Source organism: Phyllosticta citribraziliensis (assembly GCF_038025025.1).
Source record: "Phyllosticta citribraziliensis strain CPC 17464 chromosome Unknown J3D65scaffold_7, whole genome shotgun sequence".
NCBI classification, from domain to species: domain Eukaryota; kingdom Fungi; phylum Ascomycota; class Dothideomycetes; order Botryosphaeriales; family Phyllostictaceae; genus Phyllosticta; species Phyllosticta citribraziliensis.
The window spans coordinates 2,061,496-2,086,538 of NW_027117344.1; the positions used below are offsets into that span (position 1 = coordinate 2,061,496).

General features: G+C 56.9%; 9 protein-coding genes across 9 annotated transcripts; 4 read left to right on the forward strand and 5 right to left on the reverse strand.

The window, feature by feature from the left end:
- Window positions 1–230: 230 nt before the first annotated feature.
- J3D65DRAFT_418575 (uncharacterized protein) lies at window positions 231–2,400 on the reverse strand. The gene is made up of 2 exons (XM_066796075.1): window positions 2,145–2,400; window positions 231–2,094 (listed from the first exon to the last, which is right to left on the reverse strand). Exons 1-2 carry the CDS (start codon window positions 2,290–2,292, stop codon window positions 374–376), a joined length of 1,869 nt encoding a protein of 622 aa, XP_066654857.1. The 5' UTR covers window positions 2,293–2,400; the 3' UTR covers window positions 231–373.
- A 2,623-nt stretch (window positions 2,401–5,023) lies between these two features.
- Window positions 5,024–6,595, forward strand: J3D65DRAFT_628601 (uncharacterized protein). Its single transcript, XM_066800649.1, has one exon. The coding sequence runs from the start codon at window positions 5,122–5,124 to the stop codon at window positions 6,154–6,156; it is 1,035 nt and encodes a 344-aa protein (XP_066654858.1). The 5' UTR covers window positions 5,024–5,121; the 3' UTR covers window positions 6,157–6,595.
- A 340-nt stretch (window positions 6,596–6,935) lies between these two features.
- J3D65DRAFT_678135 (Mss4-like protein) lies at window positions 6,936–7,958 on the forward strand. Its single transcript, XM_066803657.1, has 2 exons — window positions 6,936–7,487; window positions 7,542–7,958. The coding sequence occupies exons 1-2, from the start codon at window positions 7,071–7,073 to the stop codon at window positions 7,635–7,637; spliced, it is 513 nt and encodes a 170-aa protein (XP_066654859.1). The 5' UTR covers window positions 6,936–7,070; the 3' UTR covers window positions 7,638–7,958.
- A 28-nt stretch (window positions 7,959–7,986) lies between these two features.
- Window positions 7,987–9,672, forward strand: J3D65DRAFT_418717 (uncharacterized protein). The gene is made up of 2 exons (XM_066796078.1): window positions 7,987–8,970; window positions 9,062–9,672. Exons 1-2 carry the CDS (start codon window positions 8,235–8,237, stop codon window positions 9,454–9,456), a joined length of 1,131 nt encoding a protein of 376 aa, XP_066654860.1. The 5' UTR covers window positions 7,987–8,234; the 3' UTR covers window positions 9,457–9,672.
- A 567-nt stretch (window positions 9,673–10,239) lies between these two features.
- Window positions 10,240–10,490, reverse strand: J3D65DRAFT_668840 (uncharacterized protein; the record flags this gene model as incomplete). The annotated part of the gene is made up of 2 exons (XM_066803144.1): window positions 10,240–10,413; window positions 10,470–10,490. 2 exons carry the CDS (start codon window positions 10,488–10,490, stop codon window positions 10,240–10,242), a joined length of 195 nt encoding a protein of 64 aa, XP_066654861.1.
- Window positions 10,491–11,809: 1,319 nt separating this feature from the next.
- On the reverse strand, window positions 11,810–12,711 carry J3D65DRAFT_628612 (uncharacterized protein). The gene has a single exon (XM_066800650.1). The coding sequence runs from the start codon at window positions 12,435–12,437 to the stop codon at window positions 11,835–11,837; it is 603 nt and encodes a 200-aa protein (XP_066654862.1). The 5' UTR covers window positions 12,438–12,711; the 3' UTR covers window positions 11,810–11,834.
- Window positions 12,712–13,136: 425 nt separating this feature from the next.
- Window positions 13,137–16,415, reverse strand: J3D65DRAFT_418794 (uncharacterized protein). The gene is made up of 3 exons (XM_066796079.1): window positions 15,868–16,415; window positions 15,654–15,812; window positions 13,137–15,597 (listed from the first exon to the last, which is right to left on the reverse strand). The coding sequence occupies exons 1-3, from the start codon at window positions 16,181–16,183 to the stop codon at window positions 13,190–13,192; spliced, it is 2,883 nt and encodes a 960-aa protein (XP_066654863.1). The 5' UTR covers window positions 16,184–16,415; the 3' UTR covers window positions 13,137–13,189.
- A 3,346-nt stretch (window positions 16,416–19,761) lies between these two features.
- J3D65DRAFT_628620 (ferric reductase NAD binding domain-containing protein) lies at window positions 19,762–23,126 on the forward strand. Its single transcript, XM_066800651.1, has 2 exons — window positions 19,762–21,061; window positions 21,112–23,126. Exons 1-2 carry the CDS (start codon window positions 20,137–20,139, stop codon window positions 22,746–22,748), a joined length of 2,562 nt encoding a protein of 853 aa, XP_066654864.1. The 5' UTR covers window positions 19,762–20,136; the 3' UTR covers window positions 22,749–23,126.
- Window positions 22,990–24,879, reverse strand: J3D65DRAFT_628621 (exoribonuclease family protein). The gene has a single exon (XM_066800652.1). It carries the CDS (start codon window positions 24,464–24,466, stop codon window positions 23,318–23,320), a length of 1,149 nt encoding a protein of 382 aa, XP_066654865.1. The 5' UTR covers window positions 24,467–24,879; the 3' UTR covers window positions 22,990–23,317.
- Window positions 24,880–25,043: the final 164 nt, after the last annotated feature.

Sequence of the window (25,043 nt, forward strand, 5' to 3'; positions counted from 1 at the left end):
GCAGCCGAGAATCTCTCCATGTCTGAGTGGTCCTCGGCGGTGCGCCAAGTTCCAATTAAAACCAAAACAAAACGCCAGAGCCCATGATGCGCCCAATGCAGGTGTTCAGATGCGATCCCAATCCCGTCTATGTATCGTCGTCCGGAGTCCAAGGAATTGGCCGCCACCGCCTGTGCGTGGGTTGAAACAGCCAACCAGACGAGTGCTGCATCTGCCAGGCTACCACGTTCGGGGCGACGGCTCAGGGAGGAGGAAAATCGTCAAAAACAAAATATTGGCCAAGAAGAAAATGAAAAAAGACCCAATCCGAATGCTGCCAATAACAACGGAAGAAAAGCGTCATTACCCGTTCCAATCATTGAAAATTTCGTCATCACCATCCGGCTAGGCAAGCCACAGCGGCGCACAGCGCCATTGCTGACGCCCCCAAAGCCCGGCGCGAGACCCATCCCTTGGCCACCATGGCAACGGCAGCCGACGTGACCTTGGCGGTCGGCTCCGCAGCGCCACCCGTCATGGTCAGCGCCAGGCCTGTCGCAGTAGCCGCAATCATGGCCGACGTTGTGCTGGGCTCGCCGGATCTTCCGCCCGAGCTCGTGTTTGGCGTTTGGCTGTCGGCGGCAGCGCTGGCGGACTTGGAGCCTAGCTGGAAGCCAACATTGGCAATGACGGCCTCGGTGTCACGGACCGTAAAGGTTGCCTTGCCGTTGCCGTCAATGGTGACAGTTTGCGCATCGCTGACCTTGGTCGGCTGGCCGTTGCCGCTGGTCTCGTAGCTGATGCCGTTGAACGTCGTGTTCGAGGTCGACTCGGCGCCGGGTCCAGTGAGGTAGCTGAGGTACAGAGTCTTACCCTTGGCGTTCGGGAAGTTTGCGGTAAAGGTGACGCTGCCCTTGTTGGCGACGCTCGAGTTTGCCATTTTGTTGTTGATGACCGTCAGCGAAGACAGCTGACCATTGGCGTATCCAGCGTATGCGCGCACGTACGGGCTGTACGCAGAATCGAGGCTCGAGGCACTCACCGGAGCAATGCGCGTGGTGCCGTTTCCAGCTCCAATGAGTTGCGCGACTGCGGCGTAGGCATAGTAGACTGGACGCACGTTGGGACCGAGGCCTTTCCGGGTAATAGGCTGCCACGGAGCAGCATACGAGTTGTCCGTCATGTGCATCTGCACCGATGACACATTGAGAGAGGCAGCGTAAAGGAAAAAGTTCAAGCCCCAGATGCCAGCGCCAAGCGTGTCGCTAACGCCGTGCGCACCTGTAGGGCCAACGCTCTGCATCTCGCGCAGGTTGTAAGGGATGCCCTTGTCGAGAGCAATCTTGATCTGGTTCTTCCAGTAGGTGAACTGGGAGACGGTGTTGTCCAGATTCATGACCCAGTCCAGCGTCAGGGGTGTCGTGGAAACGTCGATAAAGTAGAGGTAGTCGTGCTGATTCCACGACGCCAGGAAGTCGTCCGAAGCGCCCGTCACCTTTTGCTGAACGCCGTCCGAGACGAGCTGGTTGACTTCAAATGTCGTCCCAATAGTACTGGCGGTGCAGGGACCTTCAAAGGACTGGGGAGTCCAGCCTCCGGCGGGCTGCAGCACGCGCTCCCACACGGCCTGAGCTCGTGTCTTCCACTCGTTGACGTAGGTGGTCCCGCTCCAGGCGCCCGTGCGGAAGCCGTTCTGGGCGTACAGATCAGGCTCGTTGCCGATTTCAAACGACACGAGGTCCACGTTGGAGAGGTTGTTGAGTGCGGCCGAGGCCATGAGCGAGATTTGGTCGAGGTAGTCGTCAAGGTTGTAGGCCAAGTTCAGGCCCAAGGTAATGGGGGTGCCCTTGGGAAACCGGCTGACGGCCTGAAAAAAGCGCGGGCCAACAATGTCGGCATCGCTAGCGATTGCGCCCTGACCTTTGGAGTTGGGGTTGGTGGCCACCTTCCAGTCATTCATGTCGGCCTTGTAGAGGAAGTAATCCTGCGTGTTTCCTCCCAGGCGAATGTGGCCTGGCTTGCCAGAGTAGCTTGCGAGGTTTTGCATCAAGTTGACCGAAAACTCGTTTGCAGTCGCAGCTCCGGTGTATGAGAACAGGTTTGAGGGCTCGATGCCTGGGGAAAAGGTTAGCAGAGGAACAAGAAGTCAGGGAAAGGCGACGTACCGAACCCAGCAAACTCGGGGGCCATGACCTGTGCTATGCCGCTGGCCTGCGAGGCCGAAGCGACGAGCGAAAAGGACGGGTTTGCCGCGTTGGCGGCGCCGGCCAACAGGGCCGGCAGAAGTATTACTGCTCTGGAATTACTGCGCATTTTGGGATGGTGGAGTTAGGAAAATGGAAAAAGAGGCAGGCAGGCTCCGGGGGGTGGAGATTTTGATGTAGGTAGGTTTGGGCCAGGCAAGATGGATGGTGTGGAGCCGGAAGTGGAAGAGCGAAAGACTTCAAAGGCCGTGAGAACCGGACGCAGGCAGCCAAGGAAGGCTACGGACAAGCGAAGGGTCGTTGGATGCAGGAACGAAGAGAGCAGGTTAGAGGGAGGGGGGAAGGATAGAAAAAAGAAGAAGCAGCGGAAGGGCCAGTCGAGGATTGCCTGGAGATTCCTTGGTCTCGGAGCAGTGACGTCTAGGGGACGGGGAGCGCAAGCGACCTGAGCATCCATGTGGCTGAGCGCGAGAGAGGAGAGGAAGGGGAGAAAGGGAAAAAAAAAAAAAAAAAAAAAAAAAAAAAAAAAAGGCAGCGGGGAGTGCGACGGCAGCCGTTTGGTGTCAGCCGGTGAGCAGAGCCAGGGCAAGACTTGGTTGGCGTTGGCGTTGGCGTTGGCGTTGGCGTTGGTGCGCCGGGAGCACCGGGGGCAGTGAGGGAGGGCGTCTGACAGCGAAACTGGGTGGTGTGGAGGTCAGTGCAGGCTCAGGCGCAGGCTCACAGGCCCGGCCATGTGGATCTGGAATGCCGCCAACCTTCTCCCACTGCAGGTGTTGCATCGCACAGCCTCGTCCAGCATTTCCCTGCTGTCGTCGACCGTCGACCGTCCTCCATTCTCCCTCACCACCACCACGATATGTATACGACCCAACGGCCTCGGGCGATCACCCCGCGACCGAGACGGCCAGATGCAGCCAGTGCAGTGCAGAATCCCCACTGCTCGAGCTCCGCTGGGCCATGCCGTCATTGTGCCGCAACAAAGCTGATTGATTCTACGCAGTCTTGAAGAAACTGATGCTGACGTCGGCGCCTGGCTGAAACCCGACTCATGTCAGGCCGACGTCTCTTCCTTGGTCTGTTGTCCTGCCTTGATCTCCAGAGTCCTTTTGCTGCGCTTGGCTGCGCTCCGTCCCGTCAGGCCTTGGAGCGGTCTGGCACGCTTTGTCGTCCTGTTGCTCTGCACCCTTCTTCCAGGCCCGACTTTATGACATGCGGAATCCACAAGATCTTCCATTGCCCGTTCTTCTAGGTCCTCCCTGACAACGCAACCCCTCCACGCCATCCCATTCGCTGCGCTCCCAAATGTCTAAGAAGATCCCCCGATTATGCGCCGCCTTGACTACAGCCACATGCACACCGCCGACGTGCCAATCGCGACGGTGCGCGTCCTGGCCACGTCCTCCAGCCCCCAACTACAAATTCTACAACCACCCGCGTCTCCAGCTGTCCTCACCCTGTTGATCAATAAATGTCCATCGGCTCAAGTGACGCCCGCGCTGACCACCATGATCCATGTCCAACAGCCTCGCGCCATCCATGACTCGTCCTTGGCTGCCACGACGCCACACCAGCCACAACGTCGTCCACCTCGACCCGACCCGCTCGCGCCCGTCCCCGTCCCCATCCCCGTCCCCATCTGGATTCCTGACATTAATTAGACTTTTGCCCTGCTCAGGAACCGTGTAACCCGCCCTCGTCCAGAGAGGACCAGACACACCCTTCATTTCCACTCCCTGTGCAATGCTACGGCACATACAGCCGCTCGCCGTTTGCTGCACCGGTTCGCAGTCCGAAAAAACGCTCGCTTCGCTCGCCGTCCGTCACACCAGCAACGCAGCGCAACCGCAGCAGCCTCACCCTCAGGGTCCTGCCTGTGAATAAAATCCATGCATGTTCCCCAGAAACCTCTACATGGCAGTCCCTTGACGCCATCCAAAGGGCGCCGCACGCCATGCCTCATCATTTCCCCCCCGCATTCTTCAATCTCCATCATGCGTCGCGTCGCACCGCACGACGCTCCTCCCCAACAGGCTCCTCCCCAGATTCAATGCGGCCTCTTGAAACTTTCGCGCGGTACTGGCCAAGCTCATTGCCGCTCCGGCCAAGCCTCACCGTATGGCCATCAACCGGGTAAATGGCTTCTGTCGCACGTGAAATCCAAGGAAATGAGGCGCGCGCTCTTGTGCTGCCTTGGCTTTTGCCGTTTGACTGCGGCACCTTGTGTTTGGAAATTTTGTTGAAGACCTGCAGCCAAAATCATGATTGTGTTGGTGTCGCGTGCGCTGACGGTTTCGCACTCCTGCCATTTTGCATAGACTTCCAACGAGATGGGTCTTTTACGACGCTGTCACTCCTTAGCATCCCACGATGCCAAATCATGTTTGAACAATTCAAAGTCAGGGGTAGATGATGATAAATAGAAGCGGATGCTCTGGGAGACTTTTACGCGAGACTGGCAACAAAAGTCCCATGAATGTCGAAATGATTGGCGAGTTCTTGAATGTCTAGAGATGAAAGCTTTACTGCTGTTGAATTGCTTGAATGCTTTACGTTGCCAAGTCCAATTCCAAGTCTGCTGCCGCTGCGACTAAATCACAAATCAAGCAAACTGTGTGTAAGAGTACAGGCACTTCCAGCGCAATGAACGATCAAGTCCGATTGAAGCTGAGAATTTGGTCTACCAAAGAGAGCGATGTCGGCGGAAATTCGCAGTGCATACAAAATTCTGGAAAAGGAAGTTCAAAAGTTCCGTTCCAGTGCTTCGGTGCCATGACGTCATTGGCAAGGATCAAGGAAACTGGTGCTTGTCACCTCCGCGTTCCTGGCAAGGAACTCCAACGACCACGACCACGAACCCCATCATCTCCGCCTTCTCGTCGACAATTCTGCAAGTCGTTCAAGTCCGCCGACTCGACGACTTTGGCTTCCCGTTTCCAGGATGGGCTTCCGTGACGCCCGCATCAGCCGCTCCATCATCCGCGCCATCTTCCACCAAACCAATCCCAAGGACGCAACCCTGGTCGGCCGCATCCTCGCCTTTTTCTCGTTCCTCCAGCTGCTACTCATCAGATTTCGCCCCAGAGTATTTGAACACCTCCGGAAAGATGTGTGGAAGTTGGACGAGGATGAATACCGTGAGAGCTTTCGCAGCGCTGATAAGAGCGGCGGCTCCTTGAAGCCCGTGGGTGACTTGGGATACTCTGGATCCACCTTCTTCACCACCCCAAACTCCAAGTATCTGATCAAAAGCCTGCCCAGGGCGTTTGAATACGAGTTCTTCATGGAGGACCTTTGCGACAAGTACGTCGAGCACATGACAAACAACCCCAACAGCCTCTTGGTCCGCATCACCGATTTCCTTGAAGCCATCGGCCCGGCCATTGGGAGCTGGATTGGGACCGCGCCCGCACATCACGTCGTCATGGAAAACGTTCTATACGGAAAAGAGACGGACGAACAACAAGACAAATGGGAGACGTACGATCTCAAGCCTTCGAGCTACTTTTATCCCGAGCGCGACCTTGCCGGCGGGAGACTGGCGCCGGACAGCGTCAAGGAACGCCTGGTCGATCACTTCCCGGACAAGATGAGATTGTCGCCGCACGACCACGCCGAGTTGATCAAGCTACTGGAAGCGGACACGGCCTTGCTGAGATCAGCAAACGCAGTTGACTACTCGCTCTTTCTCGTTCGATACCCGGCAGAGCCTGCGCGTGAAGTTTCCAGTCCGGCAGCGAATGAGCGCTCCTGGCGCAATGGAGTCCTGTCTCGGGATGGGAAATGGGTCTATCGCGCCGTAGTGCTGGATTTCTTCTGGGCCAAGCACAAGATGCAGCCAAAGCTCATGACCAAGCTGATCAGGAGCTTCAATTTCTTCGCACACAAGGGACCCATGAGCATTACGACGACGCCCGATGAGTACCGTGGCCGCTTCCTGGAAATGGTTCAGGGCTACATTGAGGCATCAGAGTAGTTGTGCCTCGACGTTGTTACCCCAAAGCGGCCTTGGGAGAACGTCCGCTGTGGATGATTATTGTTGGACGATCGGCTTTCATTTCTTCCGTTCTAGAAATATTGTGCTTTTCGAGCTAGTAGATACCCCTGACCATGTCCTTTTCTCACGCTCCTGACAAGCCATGCTCCCAATGTTTTCCAAGCGATTTTCGCGTCTATTCTGGGCACGCAAAGGATCAAGCCGCTGATCGCCTGCTCCGAAAGACTATCATTTTTTTGGTGTGAGAGCAGTTCGAAGCCGATTGTTCTTCTGGCTCATTCTTCTCCCTTTGCAGACAAGAACCAGACTTGGGATGTCAGCTTGTGGCACAGTGGGGCAGCTGTCAGCCCGCCGGTCTGCCAGCCATTGACGACGCCTCAAATAAGCCTCTACTGGGAGCCCAATCGGATTCTTTCACAGGGCTGTATAAGAAGATAGCCCTATCAAGCTATGCATGATCTTCGATATGAGGGTCCATTTTGCGAGACGCGTTCTGCCTACAAACGCACGTTTCTCTCACTATCAACACTCATCTAACCCAATGTGGCAACAAACAGAGAGCTGCCCCTCACATCAGCACTGCCCCGCCTACCATAGCTTCGGCAAGCTACTGATAGTGAGCCAGCGGGCGGCCATCTGAGGTGAGGCGTTCAGAGACAGCCGCCAGTAGCGTCATTCGTGCAACTAGAACTTCAGCGGCGCTAAAAACCGAAAAAGGGTCACCGCACAAGATAAATAGCGACACCGCGACGCCCCACATATGCTTCCTCCGCGGCAGCATTCTATTTCTCCACCACTAGCAGCATTCTCTACATAAATCTGTTCCCAAGTCCCCGGCTCAAGTAGCAAAACACCAATTCGAAAGCCTCCCACCTCAAGCTCTCTCGCCCAAAATGTCCGACACCAACGCCTCCACCTCGGCCCCGCCCGACAGACCCAAGTTCTCCTTCCCCAAGCCCACGGGCGAATCGACAACGCACAGCGGCAACTGCCACTGCGGCGCGATCCGCTTCACCTTCACGCTCTCGCCGCCGCTCCACGAGTACCCGGTCATCAGCTGCAACTGCAGCTACTGCACGCGGGCCGGCGCGCTGCTCGTGTACCCGCACCGCGAGGACTTTGTGCTGGAGAAGCCGACGGCGGCCGAGGGCGGCTTCGACGCCGACGTCGTTGGCAAGTATGGGTTTGGCGACGGCACGGCGAGCCATCGGTTCTGCAGGAAGTGTGGCAGTAGCGTCTTTACGGTTTGTGTGCCGGGCATGTGGGAGAAGTTTGTGGGGCCGGGCGCGAAGGAGATGTTGCCTGTTAATGTGAGGGCCTCTTTTCTCTTTTCTTCTCCGCCAGGCTGACGTGTTGCGCTGTAGCTCCGCATGGTCACGGGCTTGGATCTGGACGCGTTGAACCTGCGCAAGGTCGATGGGTGGGGTCTGAGGGGCCCCCAATACGAGCTGAAGGATTAGGAGATGGAAGTTTTTGACGAGTTGTTGACGGAGTTGGAGGGGCGCCGTGGAAAAGTCTGGGGATGCTTTCATGTCTCTCTTTCCCTTGTCAATTGTCTCGTCTACGTTAGTGAGTAGATCGCCCTCGTTTAGTGGTCATCTTTCTAGGTTGAACCGAGCTTAGATGTTCTTCTGCTCAGTACTCAGCGGGGTTGGGGAAGATCGAGTTGCTGAAGATCGATTCAATCTTCTTTGCTCCACTGTCCCCCGCATGCAGTAGACCCGAGGTCAATTTATGGCGTATTGTGACAGGCAAGACAGACAAAGAAAAAGCTACACGGTACCTTACTTATGTACCAATTCATCTTAATTGACGTGGATTGGTTGGCGCTGGCTGGTCCCTGACAGCCGAGCTAGGGACGGGCCTGGCCGCGTCGGCCCACCTGCCGAACCTTCAAGCGACTGTCGTTCGGCCCAAGCTCCCCTCCATCCATCCACTCGCCCTGCGCTCATTGACTTCCTCTCATCATCTTATTCCTCCATACCTCACCTCAGCTCCCTACCGACGACGCCCTCACAACCCACCGTACCTCTCTCGCTCTCTGACCCCACCCAACCATGCCACCGCGGCTCCTCTCCTTCCGCCCGCACACCGCCGCCCGCGCCTTGCGGCCCCGCGCCGCCCTCAGCCTCCCCGTCCAGCGACAGCGGCCCTTCACACAGTCTGCCCCCCGCGCCAGCAAAGGCAAGTCAAGCCGCAAGCAGAAACGGCGCCAGGAGGCCGCCGCCAAAGCGGCCACTGCTGCCACCACCACCACCACCACCTCCTCCGCGGACCCATCACAAAATCTGCCTTGGGGCATCTACCGGGGCGAGCGGCCGCTCGTCCTCTTCCCTGGCTGGCGCAAGCTCGTCGCGTTGGGCGTGACCGTGTTTCTGGGGTACCTGGCGGCGAAGCCAGTGCGGGAATTCCTGTCGCCAGACACGGCGGCGAGCGACGAGGAGGAGCAAGCGGCTGGATTGGGCGAGACGGCGCAGCGGCTGGACGAGCTGCCGGTCGTCAAGGCGCTGCGTGCGGAGGAAGGGTGGGTGGAGATTGCCCGCAAGCCGGAAGAGGAGTCTGCGGATGGCAAGGAGCCGGCAGGCCTCGTTGCGCGGCGGCTGGCTGCGTCGGCGCACCTGCTGGGCCCGCGGCGCGTGTGGTGGAATGGGCAGAGGCGCGAGGGCGTCAGTGTTGGGTGGGCGGGGCCGGGCGTGACGGGGTGGCCGACGGTCGTGCATGGCGGCGCGATAGCGGCGGTCGTGGTTGAGGCGGTGGGACTGGGATGGGAGAGCGAGAGGCGCGGTGACAAGGGTGAGTTTGTTCAATCTGGTCAATGAGCATCGTCTGCAGCAGACCGCGGGAGCAGGACACCCGACTAGATCATAAACTGACAAACTGACAGGACCAACCCCATCCGTTCCCGAATCGAACACGCCTCCCCTCCCCTCCCATCAGCCACTCCAGCTCGACCTGACCTACCTCGCGCCAACGCGCGCCAACGAGTTCTACGTCCTGCGCTTCGCGCCCTCGCCGCCCGCCGTGCCGGCCCAACGCGGTGCCGAAACGGACCTCTCGCCGCGCAAGGACATGACGAAGCGCGAGGCGGACGTGGACAAGCAGCCGGCGCTACTGGCACCGCGGACCGAGGAGTGGACGGCGACGCTGGAAAAGGCGCTGGATGGCAGGGTGTGCGTCAAGGCGAGGGTTGTCATGCCTGACCATGAGACGAAGGGGAGTTGGGAGTTGTCTGACAAGAGCGAAGGGAAGACCTGGCGGAAGCGGTTGTGGGCGAATTGAGGAGGGCGTGGATGCGGTTGAGGGAGGTAGGTTGTGGATGGTGGAGTTATGAATCCCTACTCAGGACTGCGAATCAGAGATGGGGCAGCGATCACCTACCCTTACAGAGTCTCTGCATAAAAACCAAGAAGCAAGTGACGAGACAATTTGATCGACACGAGCACAGGGATCACAGAAGTTGGTGTAAGCCATGAATTACCACTACCATGCTCGCCAGCCGTGGCATATAGCCAACTCAGACAAAAAACACCGCAGCCGATGAAGAATGCCACCGCCGCCAACCAATTAAAAGTAGAGCAAAATGGGTATTGCATTGATTGATTGATCGTGAATAGTGCGAATTGGGGGATGTGGGAAGGGGGGTATCATCTGCTAATTCTCCTTTTCCTTTCGTTTCCCCGAAAACAGCGTTGCCCATCCGTCGTAATGCAATGCAATGCAATGCCAGTCGCCAAGAGAGAAGAAAGAGAGGTGGGGGAATCAAGAGGTGGTTGTGCTGCTGCCAGTTGTGGTGGTGGTTGAAGGAGGCAGACAGCGGAAGAAGAAGAAGAAGATTCGTGTCGTGTCGTCGATGGAGACGTGGTATCAAAGAAGAGGAGGAGGAGATGGTGGTGGAATGCGTAGAGCAAACGGTACAGAGGTGTGAGGCGGACAGTTGAAGCGGCAGTGAGCGAGTTGATGGCGAAAGAGTTCGGTTTGGTCCAAGATGGCAATGGTCTCTCTTCCCGGCGGCGCTCACTGGATCAAGCAGTCCTTGTAGAGGGTTTCTTTCCCCACACCTCTCTATACTGTGCTGCGCATTCTTCTGCGGCGGCCGCCGGCGCGGTTGCAGGTCAGGCAGCCGACGATGATGTCGAAGACGGCGACGATGCCGTTCAGGATGGCCTTGAGGATGCCGGCGATGCCGTTGACGACGGCCATGATGGCGGCGCCGATGGCTTGGAAGACGGACTTGATCTGGAGAGGGCGTTAGTTTTGTTGCGTTTGCGACTTTAGGCGGGAAAAGAACGTACGCAGGACACGACTGCGCCCATGGTGACGGTGTTGTGGTAGGTTGTTGTGTTGGGGTATTCAAAGCGGTGGTAGGTTTGATCGAAGCGTAAGTCGATTCGGTTCGGGGTATCTTTGTGGGTTGAGTGGTGGATGTGTTGTGTTGTTGTGATGCAGAGGCAGAAGAAAGGAAAGCATTCCTTATATCTGTGTAGGCAGCGCGCACCATCGTCATTGCGGGCACCCACCCAGCCCTGCCGCCGCGGTGCCAGTCCGGGTGCCATGCAAATGTGACGTAACAGGGCCGGACAGGGCAGGCAGGACAGGAAGAAACGCTCGGACGCGGTTCCCGTCAACAACAGGAACCAACCAACAACATGAACTTGAACAAGAAACCAACCGCCCCAGATCCCTCTTCGGCCTAATCTGCACTCCAAAAGCCCACCTTCGTCCGCTCACCAGCCACACCCTCTTCCCCATCCGGCGTCACGCTGCCCTGTTGCCCCGTCGGCCATACTCCATCCATCGCGACCTGCCGCCACCATGATGCAGCCGCGCAGGGAACCCGCCAGAAACCGGATCGGATACATACTCCTACCGTACTGTCACGTACCCAGCAGGCCCCGTGGGCCCCTTCGTCTGTTCCTTCCGCCTGCTTCATGCATCTCACGCAAGTCAGTCCTGTTTGATGGATTGATTGTTGCAGCGCCACCTCTCCCCCTTGCTGATGTCTGCACGTGTTGGCTGGAAACGGCGAGCCCGCGTCCGCTTCGGGCTGCTGAGGGTGGGCGCCGTTCGATTTGCGATGCGATAGATCGCGCGCCCGTAATGTATATTCCCGACTGGACGGCGGCCTCTTTGTTTCACACGACTTTGGGGACCTAGGCGGGCAGCACGCGTGCGCAAGGTGTCCAACGATTGATTGATTTGAAGAATCGCCAGTTGAGATGCATCGATGCTGCCGGTTTCCTCTGCCTGGAGAAAGCACCCAAGCGAGCGAGCAGCCGAGCACAGAAAAGTGTGGCGCAAACAATGCATCCTGCTCACATCTCCATCTCCAGCACATTCCACCATCTTCGCTTCCACCAACCAACCTGACCTTGCATCGTCATCATCATCTGCACCATCTTTCTTTGTTTCCCGCCCGCATCCCGCAATCCCACTTCCCGCCTGCATCCCGCCACCGCAGCCTGCCCTGCCCTGCCCTGGCTCACCTCAGCGGCGCGCATCCGACGGCTGGGCTTCTTCAATCATGACGTCATCCGCCCTTCATCCTGTCCTTTTTGCCCTGTCCTTCCTTGCTCTCTCCAGTCTCTCTCTCTCTCTCTCTCTCTCTCTCTCTCTCTCTCTCTCTCACCTGCCAGGATGTCTGGCGCGACGGGCGGGCATTATCCCAGCCCTTCTTTTTTTTTTTTCTTTTTTTCTCGTTCGCTTTTTTTCTTCCTTGCCGTCGGTCCGTTCCTTTTGACATCAGACGCGCTGGGATGTATCCCTGTCCACGCAATTTGCGTAGGGCAAAAGGGCGAACGCGAGCGAGGATCCCTCAGCACCTGGGCTTGTCCTCTGTCGCACGCGTCGGTGCGATGGGTAGTCGCGGAGAAGAGCGCGCGGCGGCGAGATGTGGAATGCACAAAGCTTCCGCTGCGTGGACCGAGGGCACAGGTGAGATGGAGACTTGGATCATCGGCGGTTGCGGAGCGAGCGCATCGTGACGTCGGTCCCTCTGGCCGTCCTTTCGGTAGATCAACGAGAGCGGAGAGCAGCGGCGCGTGGGTAAGATGAGCGGCGGGATCGTCTCTGTGATTTGAATTTGGTCGCCAGTGGAGCATGAGCACGAGCGCTCCGTCACATCCCTCTGACAGTGCCATCTCTTCCCGCCGTGACGCTCGACGACGATGATGCCGCTCATGATGCACACCACAAAAGACAAGGCGAGACCTCGTGCGCACATGTAGGTACCCACACACTCGCCACCCACTCTTGATCCGCATGCTCTCCTCCCGCTGGCCCACCCGTCAGTCCGTCCTGTGTCTCCCGCACCCCCACACCGTTCTCCCAGACGGGCAGCGCGCTCAGTCGCTCCGAATGAGACGACAAGAGCAGCAAAGAAGAAGCATTAACATGACCAAACACCACGAGGCACAAAACAAAGGGAGAGCAGGAAAGAGAGAAGAGAGTGGGAAAAGAAATTCCCAACGCGCAGCGCGCTGATGCTATTTATCTTGGGCTGGTAGCCAAAGGTGCTTCCTGATTGATTGACCGGTAGATAGATGCCCATCTCCCATCCCTTCCTCTACCCACCCCACACCGCGCCATGCCACACCATGTCATGCGATCATGGATGCTGCCGTCATGGATGCTCCTAGAAACACGACCAACTCAACTGTCGATGAAAGAAAATACCAGCCGAGACGAAAAAGAAAAAGAGACTCGGAGAGTATGCTACGCCATGTCCCATGCTACCCGATGCCACTCCCATGCCAATGCCACGCTCGTCCACACATCGCGTGCTCTGCCGAAATGCTGTTCCGCTTGCTTGATTGATTGGACCAATCCAAATTATGTAACCTGTCCAAGTCGACTACAGGGGGAGGAGATGGTCCCCATCCAAACGCAAAAGAAAAAGGCTTCGTTTTGACTGCACCACCACCGGAAAGAAAAACTCCAGTCCCATATGTTCTTTGCGTCAATCGTATACTGTCGTTAAAGAGTAAAAGAGAAGATGCGACGGCGTGCCAGCTGGCTAGGTGCTCGACCGCTTGCTGCTGTCCGCAGGGCGAATCTGGTCGTCCAGTGTCGAATTTGCCTGCTGCGACTGAACAGCCTTTGCTGAATGATGAGTCTCGGCCGTGTGCATGCTCTGCGGCGATTGGGGGAGCTCCGTGTCCTCGGCCATCTCCTGGATCCGCGTGTCAATCGCCAGCCGGCTGTCGTTGAAATTGGGCGTGGGTGTGCCAGCTCTGCTCCTGTTCCGCGACAAGCTGTTGGTGCGCGAGCGGCCCCCAGTCTGCTTGTTGCCCTCTTCGGAGAGGAGCGTTGCCGAGGAGCCGCCTATTCGGTTGCGCTCTGGGTCTGCCCACTCGAGAAAGTCGCGGGAGCTCCAACTGGCGCGGTGGACACGGGCAGTCCGTGGTAGGCTGGTGTACGACATGTTGCTTCGAATGCTGGCGCGACTCACAGCTCTTGGGCGACCTGTTTGGGTGGGTGCATCTGCCGCTTGCTCTCCTTCTTGAGCCTGTCCATCTGAATAAGGGGGAATGCTAGTTGCGGATTCCTTTGGATCACCAATTTCGGCCATGAACTCTTCGTCCTCGTCTTCAATCTTCGCTACGCGGCGTACCGAAGATACGTTGAATCCAATCTTGGGCTCCTGGGGCTCTTGAGGAATTACCGGCGCAGGAGGCTCAGGTGGCAGATCCTTCTCAGCCTTGTCGAGGTGCGTAAAGTACTTTTCGCGGTGACCTCTCCAGCCACGAGGTCGAAACTCGTCCGTCGGGGTGTGCCTCTTGAGGGAAAAGTAGGTGGTGATGGCGCCGGTGAAGATGGCGAGCAAAAGGAAAATCGTCAATATTCCTTGAATCACGATGATGACGATGCCAATCACAGTCGTCGTGATTCGCGCAAGATTGAACCGGATGTCAAAGGCTGCAGACAATGCAACCGTCGAGACTTTGCTGAAACCAAGCAGGTAAACCATCAACGCGTTGAGCCTCTGGGACTCGAATGGTCGCAGGATGATCGTGGCCACAAAGGCGATGAATTCAATGACCAATAGGCCAAACACCTGGGTCATAGGGTGTCCGGAGGCGCCAGCAAGGAAGCAGGCTCTGACAAATTCGTAGCCTAACCAACACGAGAAGAACCACCACCTGGTCCGCCTGAAGCGCGAAGCAAGCCAGCCAAATTTCCTGGTGTACTCTTCATCGTCGTGGATTGACTTTTGGTTCTCCGGGTCAACTGCACTGACCCTCCAGAAAGGGAGGGAGCCGGCGTAAACTGTCCCAGTCTCATCCTTGTGTGCGCTTGCTCGCGTGAACCTATACCAAGGGACAATTCCAAGGACTCTCCGACGTTCCATGTTCACACGGTCCGGCTCCGACACGTAGTTGCCCACCCTGATGCGGTAGCGGCATGCATATGCAGCGGCAAAAAACATTCCGCAAAAGAAGATGATGAAGACTAGGGCGGCGACGGCGGTAACTCCAGCGGATCCCTTGTACGTGAATTGGAATAGCGTCAGGAACATGAGCATGAAGAAGCCAATTACGAGCACCCGGAGAACAGCCAAGATCGTGTAGCCGATCCAGTGAGTGCGGAAAGAGGATAGGCGATCTTTCCTCACGACCTTGGCCATGGAGAGCAGTTCCAGGGTCCACTTCAACAGAACGATGCATGCTGCGACTATTACGACCAGGATCAGGAACCACAGAAAGCCAGTCGTAAAGGCATTCGAGGCAGGTATGCCCTCTGTTCCAAGAGTGCCAGCGAATCCAGAGTAGTTTCCGGGCAACGGAAGGCCAGGCTTGACGGGTTGTCCATACCAGGAGTAGCCGTCGGTACTGTTGGCGAGGGCACGCTTATGCAGGGCGTGCTCAAGCTTTGGGGAATGCATAAAGTGGACGTCCTTCCTCCAGAGCCGGCGAACTCCTCTTTTGTAAATCTTGGTAATGTCGTAGCCACCTCCGACGCTCGCATCATTTGTTCCAGTGCTGGCTGCCCCGACGGCCGTGGTGTTGCCCTTGTTGGATCCGATGAACTTGTTGATCGAGTTTTGCATCTCTTGGGTGTAAATCATGCCGCCGGCCCATGCATAGTTGCTCCAAAAGGCAACCAGGACGCTCGGCCAATTCATCGAAAGCGCGCCCGTGAAGTAAATGTGCTGCAGGACCGAAAAGACGACAAACACGGACATGGAGTGGGCGTAGTGTTTGCGAATGACGGGAATGTCCGAGCCATAGATTGCCGCAGCCACCGACGCCACACAGGCCACTGCTGTGAATATCCCCAGGATCGAGCCAACGGCGGCTTGTTGCGAAAAGGTGTTGCCGTTGGTAATGGAAGCCGAATAGCAGCCTATCATTTGCTGGGTCGAATTGGCAAAGATGCGGAGAATTGCCTGGCCCTCAAAGTCGGGAATGCTGTACGCGATGGCTGCCATGCGTCAATTCCGAAGATCCCTGCAGGATGCACAAAGTTTTTGTACTTACTCGGAATGTTGGCAACGTCTCCCGGGGCGATTGGTATGATGCCGTTGGCCTCGATGGACACGTTATTTCTCATTGGACATAGACTGTTGATGTTGGCGTTGCAGGGGTTGAACACGAGCTCGAATTGGGACTCGCCGTATGCATAAACGGCAATATACACTTTGAACATTAGCCGCGAAGAACCAAAAAAAAGAGCTGAAGAGGCACAACTTACTCATGAGACCTTCATCGACGATGCTCGTGTCGCCCGCCAAGTGGAAGAGAACCGTCATGTTGTCCTTGTAGTAGGCGGCGTCGAAGCGGGTGACGTTGATGCTGCTGTCGCCCAAGCAGTCGCCATAGTTGCCCGTGTAGAGCGAGGGCTGGCGATTGTCGCGGACGTAGATCGAGTTGCCGTCGTCGTCAGTGGCCGATACATAGCGAACACCATTGATGGTCGTGACGTCAGCTGTCTGCGCAAACGAGCGTGGCACAAGCAGCAGCAGGGACAGAATCAAGAGCAAAGGCGAGAGAAGCGACCTCGACTCCATGGTTGCGCGAGAGATGCAACGGTCAGGCTGGTGTCATGGAGGAGGGACGTGCGAGTGAGGTATTATAGTAGTCGGATCTACGCGTGTTAGGCGGGCCGGAACGCAGGTAGAAGCGAGGGAGGGTCGACGCGTTGGAGGGCGAGGTACACGGCCCCAGACAGGATTCCGAGGCGGCGGGAGTGGGTGTAGTTGTACCAGGTAGGAGTTAGGGTGGCCGAGGAATTTTGAAGCAGCGGCTCCCGGGAGAGGTTTGATATGGGAAGGTGAGGCTTGGTTGGTCGGGAGTTTGGGCGGGCGGCCACAAGACCGTGCACCTGTCAAGTCAAGCCGGGGCTCACCGACGCGGCGTGCGGAAGAGGGCGAGAAGAGGTCAGGTCCCGGAGAGGTGAGAGACGGGGACCAATAGAGGGACCGAGGGTGGCCAAGGGTGGGTGACGAGAGAACGAGTCAGCGGAGGCCAGGTGGATGAGGATAAGAGGCGGGCGAGAGGCGAGAGGGTGCGGTGAGGGGAAGAGTAGGAGAACAAGAAGAAGAAGAAGAAGAAGTGAAGAGTTTCCTGATCGTACGTACTCTACTCTACCTGTACACACGATGGAAACCCACAAATCCAATGGCTCCGCGGTCCCTCATTCCCTGATTCCCTGCCAGCCACCGGCACCCGCGCGCTACCCTCGCGACGCACGCCGCGACCTTATTTTTAGCCTTAATCATCACCACGGCCATCGCTCACCATCAGCTCTGTCCCTCTGTAAATTCCTGCCTCGACGACGGACCTTGCACCGACGGCAGTCTCAGCTCGACTCGACCCAAGGCACAACGGCCTGGTCGTCAGCCAGTCGTCAGCCAGGACGGCGTGGGCCGACTTGTACCACTATTGGATTTCAGCCACGGTCGTCACAGACATCCAATGTTGATGTTGACTGAGGCGGAGGCGCACAAGGATAATCCCCAGGGCCATGGACGGCATCAGTGCATCAGCCAAGCCGCCTGGATGCCGTCTCTGGATCCATCTCTGCGGCTGCTTGAAACCGCCTACCAAAGCTTAGCCCGCCCCTCGAACCCTCGAACAACATGGCCGGATGCACCACCAGAGATCCTCTCGCCTGTCTTCCTGCCACCTTGCTCTTCCTAGTCGACATCTGCCAGTGATCCTTGGCATCGGTGTTGGCATTGGTCACTATCGCTGTCGCTTGAAGACAGCGACGTCTGTGCTCCGCTACACCGTTTCCATACCACTGTGCCTTTGCGTCAGCTGATGGTACCTTGACCTTCAGACGCCGTCGCTATACGGGCACTGTGCAAATCCCCAGACCCGTTCCGTCTTACGTGCATGCCATGTTTCTACACGGTCGAAACAACAATGGGGAACGCCAAAACCCGCTCCTCTTGTGCAAACTCAAATTCCCAAATTAGATTCTACACGTTAGATATACCTGGCTTTCGGCCTCCTTCGAAGCATCCATCACCAATCCCTCTCTTTCCCCACTTGGCCGTTCTCCTCTTGTTTCTCTCAGGCCACCGCCGATCCGCCCCACGCGGAAGCTAGAGACCTGGGGAAGCGGGCCCGAAACTGTCCCCGCAAGACAACATCGCCACCTCGTGCTTCGATCGATGCTGAGTTGATCATCTTGCCCAATGCCACTGCTCCACCCGCTACTCAGATATTTCCTTTTCTGAGCCCGTGCATCTCTTACATGAAAGTCCTGGAATTGAACGTGCTGAATATTTGAGGCAAAATAGTCCGGCATACTCGGCATGAACCAAAACTCTCAAGTGTGACCGAAGCGACAAAAGAAAGAGCAAGGAGAGTGTTCCAATCAGAATCGCCTTTACCTTGACCATCTTCGGAAAGGGCAACATTGAGATATGCCAGATGACTCGGAGAACCGCAGAACGTGAAGGTCCTGGCAGGAAAGACTGATCCAACATTCGAAAGCTCCCACCTGTCCATCTCTTCACATCTCTCGAACGTCACCCTACCCTTTAAGAACCAACGGATCCTAGACCAGTCCGTCGCTACCACTGCCGCGGGACCAACACCAGATGGTAATGGGCCGCATTCCAAGGCCTTGGCTCCCCAATCTGTCAATCTCGGGGGCACAGCGACTGGCGATACCCCTGAGCCTTGAACAGAGACGGCAGAAGAGGTTCGCTCCACGAGGCCAACAACCAAGCGCCATTGGCCAACACTACTCAACTCAGTGGACACGAATCAGGAACCCGTCGGGAAGGACAATATTGTGATTGCTTGCAGAGACACAATGATGCACCTGGTCCAGACGCAGGCCGACTTACTTGGGCGCTTATGCATGTCCGCACGCAGCCGGGCAGAGGAGCGGATCTCGGGCCCTGAGCCCAAAGCGACCTGACAGCATCCATGCCCAGTCCACGAAACCAGGGACGGAGGCAGGTTCGCTAGCGTGTCTGTTTAGAGTTTGACGGTCCGCGGGACCATTGCAAGGGACTGGGGCCAAGGTAGAGTCTGGTCAAAGGGACCACAAGTGCCGGAAAAGGCATTTCGCCCAAGCTGCTCTCGCGACGCAGGCCAGCAGGTCTCGACGCTTGTCCTGAATCCAAATGATCCATGGGATCCATACGGCGACACTCTATCGCATCAACGGGAGCGGCAGACGCGTTGGGAATGTCCCGACTGATGTTGGTGTTGCTGTGTGCCAACCGAAAAGGTTGCCGCTCCGGATCGACGGACGAGGCTAAACGTCGGGAGGCGTCCGCGCTTACAGTTGAGCCATGATTGGTTTGGCACCAACCAACCACGAACCTCAACTCCACACTCCACATCACACACGGTCTTCGACGCAGGTCCTGACGGCTGTTCCAGTCCCAATTCGTCGCCCGTATGTGCGTGCCGTCGCCTTGTCCTCTCTGGGTCGTTGACCTCCGCAGAGAATCGCTTCTCCGCATCTGATTGCTTGACCGACCTTTACAGCGTCGGGAACCTGCTTGACCACTCTTGATAAGTCGACGCCTCTCTCCATTGGCAAATCTCGTCATTGCCACTCCAGCCTCGACATGTGACCTCTTTCGACTCACATGCGTGTGCCATCTTACGGGTTGGGGCAGTGCGAGACTGAAGAAGGTGGGGTGGTCGACGAGACAGGACCAGTGGTTCAACAAGTTACACGGTCGGCCGCTTTGAACGGCCTTGCTGCGGATAGGCCCTATATCCCGGGGACGGCTGCATGTGGTCAAGGAAGCATCTTTTGCTTACGGCCTGCTGGTGATCTGCTACCGGCGCACAGCCAACAAAGACATGCATTCTGCCGCCAAAATCGACGCAATCTCTGCGGCATGACAGACTCTCAGATTTGACAACCACGACCGAGAAGTGGAGCTTTGCAATTTCATCACAGCATAGAGCGGCTCAGCCGGTACTCGGTTGGCTTGATGCCGTGTGCCCGTGAGCATGGAGCAAACTGACACATTGTGAGCGTGCCGCGCATAGACAACCCACGCTTCGAGCCCGGAGGACTGGACCCTTGCATGCATGGCTTCTCCACTCCAGCTGGGGCCACTATATGTGACGACGCCACCCATCGCGACTGCTGTATCACTTTTCCTTGTGTCTTTGTGCCGCCGCTCTCCATCTCACCGTCGCTCGTTCTATATCCGTTGTTGCCCTCGCCTCCCATCCTCGTCATCGCCATGGTTCTGCTCCACGCACCTCGGGACCGCTGAGAGTATCAAGTGAGCATAAGCTGAAAGAGTCGGATTTGTACAACCATCACACGGATCATTTCGACTGGAGCCGAGGTACCGGGATAATTCACCGCTCCACGTTCAAATTCGACGACACCGCCGTGCCATCCCGAGCAAGTGATTGTTGTAATCTCGACATAATCGGCTCTTTGACTTGCTAAAAGCCATACCAAATTCAAAACTCAAGCTGGATTCCGCAAAGCGATCGATCTGGGGAGTGGGAGACAGCAACCACGATGCCAGCGCTACCCGACAGCCGGGAAAATGACGCAGACAGTACTCTGGGACAGCTCGAGGCTGCGGCCGCGTTAATCGGTAGCGGAATATCAGACACAATGTCGCAACTCGCCAAACGCATCAACGTACCATACAACAGCACGAGCCCCGCAGGACTTATCGAAGCCAATACGGTTGATCCATGGAACAAGAGTGGGAAATATGCGCTTGCGGTGGTTTATTTTTGTATAATACTTGTGGTTTTCGCATCACTCATGCGATCATACCATTACTTCACGGACAAGACGCGGACCGCGCTCCATCAGGAAGAAGTATTAACTAGCTCCATCACCACATCACCCGATACGGACTACGAGCTGTCGGTGTTGAAGACTGACAAGTCGGCCGCCAAGTTTTTCCCTCGACATGGAGAACTGCCCCAGCCTGCCCCGATAGAGTCGTCAGTCTCTTCATTCAAACCTTTAAACGCCATCATCGCATTTGCCAGGTGGATTTTTTATCGCCCGACCCCGCAAATCAACCTCCGCAAAGGTTGGAGGCCTCTGATGTTTCCATCGCTGGCTATTTCTTGCGTCATTGCCGCTGCTCTGCTCCTGGTCGTCCTCTACACCTTTGTCCCTCAGCCGCTATACTGGGGAAGTATCAGATACGGTTCCCCGCCAGTCGCAATCCGGTCCGGTATGATGGCGATTGCACTGCTGCCGTGGATTATTGCACTGAGCATGAAGGCCAACGTCGTATCCCTACTCACTGGAATTGGACACGAGAGACTCAACGTCCTGCATCGCTGGGGCGCATATCTCATGCTTTTCCTCAGCTTGGTCCACACGGTACCCTTTTACGTCACTCCAGTATGGGACGATGGAGGAATGCAATTTTACAAGGCTTTGCTCCGGGGCGAGAGTTTCTATCCTTACGGAACTGGTGAGATTGCTTTCGAGGCCCTTTTTGACTTGTGCTGATTTGCTGAACAGGAATTGCCTCGCTTGTACCTCTCATCTTTCTCTGTGTACACTCTATTCCGCACCTTCGCGCCTGGATGTACGAGCTTTTCGTCACCGTACACGTCCCCGTGTCGATACTATTTTTCGCCATGCTCTTTTGGCACTGCAACAATTACCTGACGTCATGGCATTACCTCTACTCAACCCTGGCAATTTGGCTCACGTCATATGTCGTGCGCGTCTTGTTCTACCTCAACTGGACCAATCCATTCAAAGTTTCCTGGTTGATCGGTGATGAGGCGGCGGTGACAATTCTGCCGGAAAATGCCATCAAAGTCACGATTCCCACGCTGAAAAAGTGGCGCCCGGGACAATATGTGTACCTACGCATGCCTGGAATTTCTGTGTTTGAAAATCATCCGTTTACAATCGCTTCGCTTTGCAGTAAGGACTTTCCTTCGACCTATGGACCTGACTACAAGGACATGGTGCTCGTATTTCGGCCGTTTGGAGGGTTTACGCAAAAGGTGCTTCGTAGCGCCATCCAAGAAGGCCCATGGCAGACGTACAGAGCGTTCGTCGACGGGCCGTACGGCGGATTGCAGAGACGCCTCGAGGCATTTGACGACGTGGTCCTCATCGCCGGCGGCAGCGGCGTCACAGCAGTAGTATCCCACCTCCTCGACCTCATCAAGCGTATGCGCGACGGAAAAGCCGTCACCAAGTCAGTCAAAGTCATCTGGGCGCTCAAGCGGCCCGAGACCATGGAATGGTTCAAAGAAGAGTTGCGGATATGCCGGGAATTTGCGCCGCCGGACACCGTGCAATGTCGATTCTTCATCACGGCAGCAAAGCGTCTGGCGCGGACAGGGCAGGTAGTCAGCGCAACGAGCCCCACGCGGCCCGTCAGCACCTTTTTCCACGACAAGGTCGACGCGGCATTCAACGACATTGCCGACAAGCGCATCTCGGGCATCAGCACGTTCAAGCGGCAGTCGGCGTTGATCCAAGACGAGGCGCAGGGCGACGCGGAGCGCGAAAAGGAGTTGCGGCGCGAAAACGAAGACGCCATCTCTGCGCTCCCTCAAGCACACCTGCGGCCCTTGAATGGCGATTCTCCCAACAGCAGCACCAACACGACGCCTCCTCCTCCTCCTCCTCCTCCTCCTCCTCCTCCTCCTCCTCCAGCACCAACACAACCTTCGCCCTCGCCCTCCACCCTCCCCGCCCCACAACCAACGCGCTCCCTCTTCGAAAAGCGGCGCTCCCGCAACCTCTCCATCGACATCTCGCACGCCATGACGACCAACCCTTCCGCCTTCTCCCCTACCGCCTTGCACCCGGCCAACCACGGAGCCTTCGACTTCGGCTTCCCGTCCACGCCCACCGAGTTCCAGAAGAACCTGATGCGCTTTGCGTTCCTGCCAGCAGCCGTCAAGGCCGCGCATGCCGGCGGCAACTGGAGTACCGAGTACGGCCGCCCAGACCTGCCGTACATGCTGCGGCAATGGGCGCGCGATTGGGGTAGGCGGACGTGTGTCTTCGTGTGCGGGCCCCCGGGCTTGCGGGTCGATGTTGCGGAGACGGTGGCGAGGTTGCAGGGGCGTGTATGGAGAGATGGTGAGGTTGCCGAGATATTTTTGCACACGGAGAATTACGCCATTTGATGTTTCTGTTTGTCGCGGCAGTGGATGACGTGGACTGCGTGCTGGTTGGAGCTTACCTATCTGTTGGATACCCTTGATTCGTCGACACTTCTGTCGTTGGCTTCGTTGTTGTATAACCACTCTCTTTTCTTTCCGCTTGCTCTCGAGCGTTTTCTTTCTGTCACATTGTTCGTCTTGTATCCACGACGCTTTACTGCGGCTAGCTGCAATATAGGCAGCGTCTCTCCTCATCATCGTTGTAATGGTAAAGACGCAATCATTCAAGTCCTGGAAGGTGTGGTGTAGACTAGTTAATTTATAGCTCGCCGGTTTTATCGAGGCAGGCTAAGCTGTCTGGCCTACGGCCCCCATTCGCGTGAGCTTCTCCGGAACGTGGGCCTCTCGACTCGTCCGGTTGACCAGCTGAGGATGAGGTAAATACAACAGGGCAGCTATGCTGCGCTGTAATTGGTCTTTTGTGGGGGACTAGAGCCTTCTCAACACGAAAAGCCCGCCGCCAGGGGGCGCCGATGTGTTGTAGACATCTTGTCTCAGTAGATCTTGTACGCTTCCTTCGAGCCATGACGACCTCATCTGCCCTCATCTCCAAGCGCCTCGCTCCACTCTGCCCATCTGTCCTCAGATCTCTTCACAATGCTCTTGAGTAGGTCCCGTCCGACGACTGCGCCGCCATGCTTTTCCACCCGGCGCACGACAAATCTGTCGTCGGCCTTGTCAACCACAACCGTCACCACCTCGCGACAATTCGCTTCCTCGAACGCGTCCGGGTCAGCCAACACCCAGGCCCTGTTGTCGTCCTCGTCATCCTCTGCTCTCGATATGTTTTCCTGTCCCGTCAAGCCCTCCAATCCCAGGACCTCAAAATCCTGGCCCCTCGATCCCTGCTTCGTCGTGGCAGCGAAAATCGCGAAACTGCTCGCCACGGGGCTGCCCCTCAAGCGTAGTTTCCTTGCCTTCTCGCGTTGGTCGTCACACAGGACCATTTGCGAGTCGTAGTCCCACCAGGCACGCGGCAGCACTGTGTCCCTCAGCGCAGCCAACATGGCTCCCCAAGCAGCGTCCAGCGCGTTGCCGTCGAGCGACATGAACACAATGTCGATGTACAGGGTCCAGTACGCGACGACCTCCCTCTTGTTCTCGCCATCGTCGTCGGCGTCATCGTTGGTCGCAGGCGGCGTGTATGTGACGCGCAGGTCGCGCGCACGCACCAGGCGTGTCGAGTGCAGCAGGCCGAGGAGTCGAGAAGTCAGGACTTGGGCAGGGGCGCTGGGCGGCTGGCCGGGGACGATGGTCGGCGTTGCGCCCGTTGCCAGCTCGACGTTTGGCACCAGCAGACCCAATCGCTCCAGCTCTTCTCTGTCATCTTCATCTTCGGTGGTAGTGTCGTTGGCCTCGTCGTCGGCGCTGAGCGTGCGCGCTGGGTCGGCGTCCGTGTCGGGTGGGTTGGGCACGTCGCGTTGCAGAAGCAGCTCGCCGCGGACGCCGCAGACCACGGCCGTGTCGCCGAGGCGTACGACGGCGCTGCCGGAGCAGTGGGTCAGGGAGCTCGAATTGAGGCCTGGGGCGCGAAATGTCGAGGTAGTACGGCCATTTGGTCGGAGGAGTGGTTGTTTGGATGAGGAAAGGTGTGCGAGGAGGAATGGTGCGGGCGAGAGGGCAGCGAAGATGTCGGGAGGAAAAGACAACGCTGGCGCTGTAGAGGCTGTGTCGACCGTCATGCTGTGGCAGATTTGGGCGAAGTGGTGGTTAGATGTATTGTTGTTAGCTCTCCACCCAGGCTTTCGAAAAATGTCCGCTGTATCGATAAGAGAGCTACCGCGGATGACAATCGGTGGTCTTTCCGGACCTGGGCTCCTAAACAATCGCAACAATCGCCCAAGCAATCAACTCATGTTTCATTATGCAATTATTTTGCTCCTATTCGAGACCCTACACTCTGACGTCCGTCGTATGTCTCGCTCATGGTTGTTATGAAGGTCCCCAGCTGTGTTGAACCTCATCTTGTCAAGGCGCCCAGGCAGTCATATACAACAGGCATATGCTGCGAACGAGACAGCGTATCGCCAACCCCGATCCCTGGGCTTTGTATCATCGGCTCGGGGTCCAGCTCAGCAAGGCTTTTTGGTGCATATGTTACGCGACGCGTCAGCGTATCCCAATCCCGGCTTCCATACCATGTGCCATGAAGGAAGGCAACAACGGCCCAGGAAGCTCCCCAGACGTCATCGAATCAGCTCTGAGCAAGGGCCAGACTGTCTGACTTAGCGGTGGTACAATCGAAGCGCCAATTATACC

Bases quoted from the DNA above. Each gene is read 5' to 3' on its own strand.
- J3D65DRAFT_628612 (XM_066800650.1), bottom strand. From the start codon at position 12,437: ATGCGGATCAAGAGTGGGTGGCGAGTGTGTGGGTACCTACATGTGCGC.
- J3D65DRAFT_418794 (XM_066796079.1), bottom strand. From the start codon at position 16,183: ATGGAGTCGAGGTCGCTTCTCTCGCCTTTGCTCTTGATTCTGTCCCTG. The intron at 15,813-15,867 runs GTAAGTTGTGCC...TAATGTTCAAAG, and splicing joins CGTCGATGAAGGTCTCATGA to TGTATATTGCCGTTTATGCA. The intron at 15,598-15,653 runs GTAAGTACAAAA...GACGCATGGCAG, and splicing joins AGACGTTGCCAACATTCCGA to CCATCGCGTACAGCATTCCC.
- J3D65DRAFT_628621 (XM_066800652.1), bottom strand. From the start codon at position 24,466: ATGACGGTCGACACAGCCTCTACAGCGCCAGCGTTGTCTTTTCCTCCC.
- J3D65DRAFT_418717 (XM_066796078.1), top strand. From the start codon at position 8,235: ATGCCACCGCGGCTCCTCTCCTTCCGCCCGCACACCGCCGCCCGCGCC. The intron at 8,971-9,061 runs GTGAGTTTGTTC...ACAAACTGACAG, and splicing joins CGAGAGGCGCGGTGACAAGG to GACCAACCCCATCCGTTCCC.
- J3D65DRAFT_678135 (XM_066803657.1), top strand. From the start codon at position 7,071: ATGTCCGACACCAACGCCTCCACCTCGGCCCCGCCCGACAGACCCAAG. The intron at 7,488-7,541 runs GTGAGGGCCTCT...GTTGCGCTGTAG, and splicing joins AGGAGATGTTGCCTGTTAAT to CTCCGCATGGTCACGGGCTT.
- J3D65DRAFT_628601 (XM_066800649.1), top strand. From the start codon at position 5,122: ATGGGCTTCCGTGACGCCCGCATCAGCCGCTCCATCATCCGCGCCATC.
- J3D65DRAFT_628620 (XM_066800651.1), top strand. From the start codon at position 20,137: ATGCCAGCGCTACCCGACAGCCGGGAAAATGACGCAGACAGTACTCTG. The intron at 21,062-21,111 runs GTGAGATTGCTT...TTTGCTGAACAG, and splicing joins TTTCTATCCTTACGGAACTG to GAATTGCCTCGCTTGTACCT.
- J3D65DRAFT_418575 (XM_066796075.1), bottom strand. From the start codon at position 2,292: ATGCGCAGTAATTCCAGAGCAGTAATACTTCTGCCGGCCCTGTTGGCC. The intron at 2,095-2,144 runs GTACGTCGCCTT...CCTTTTCCCCAG, and splicing joins CCCCGAGTTTGCTGGGTTCG to GCATCGAGCCCTCAAACCTG.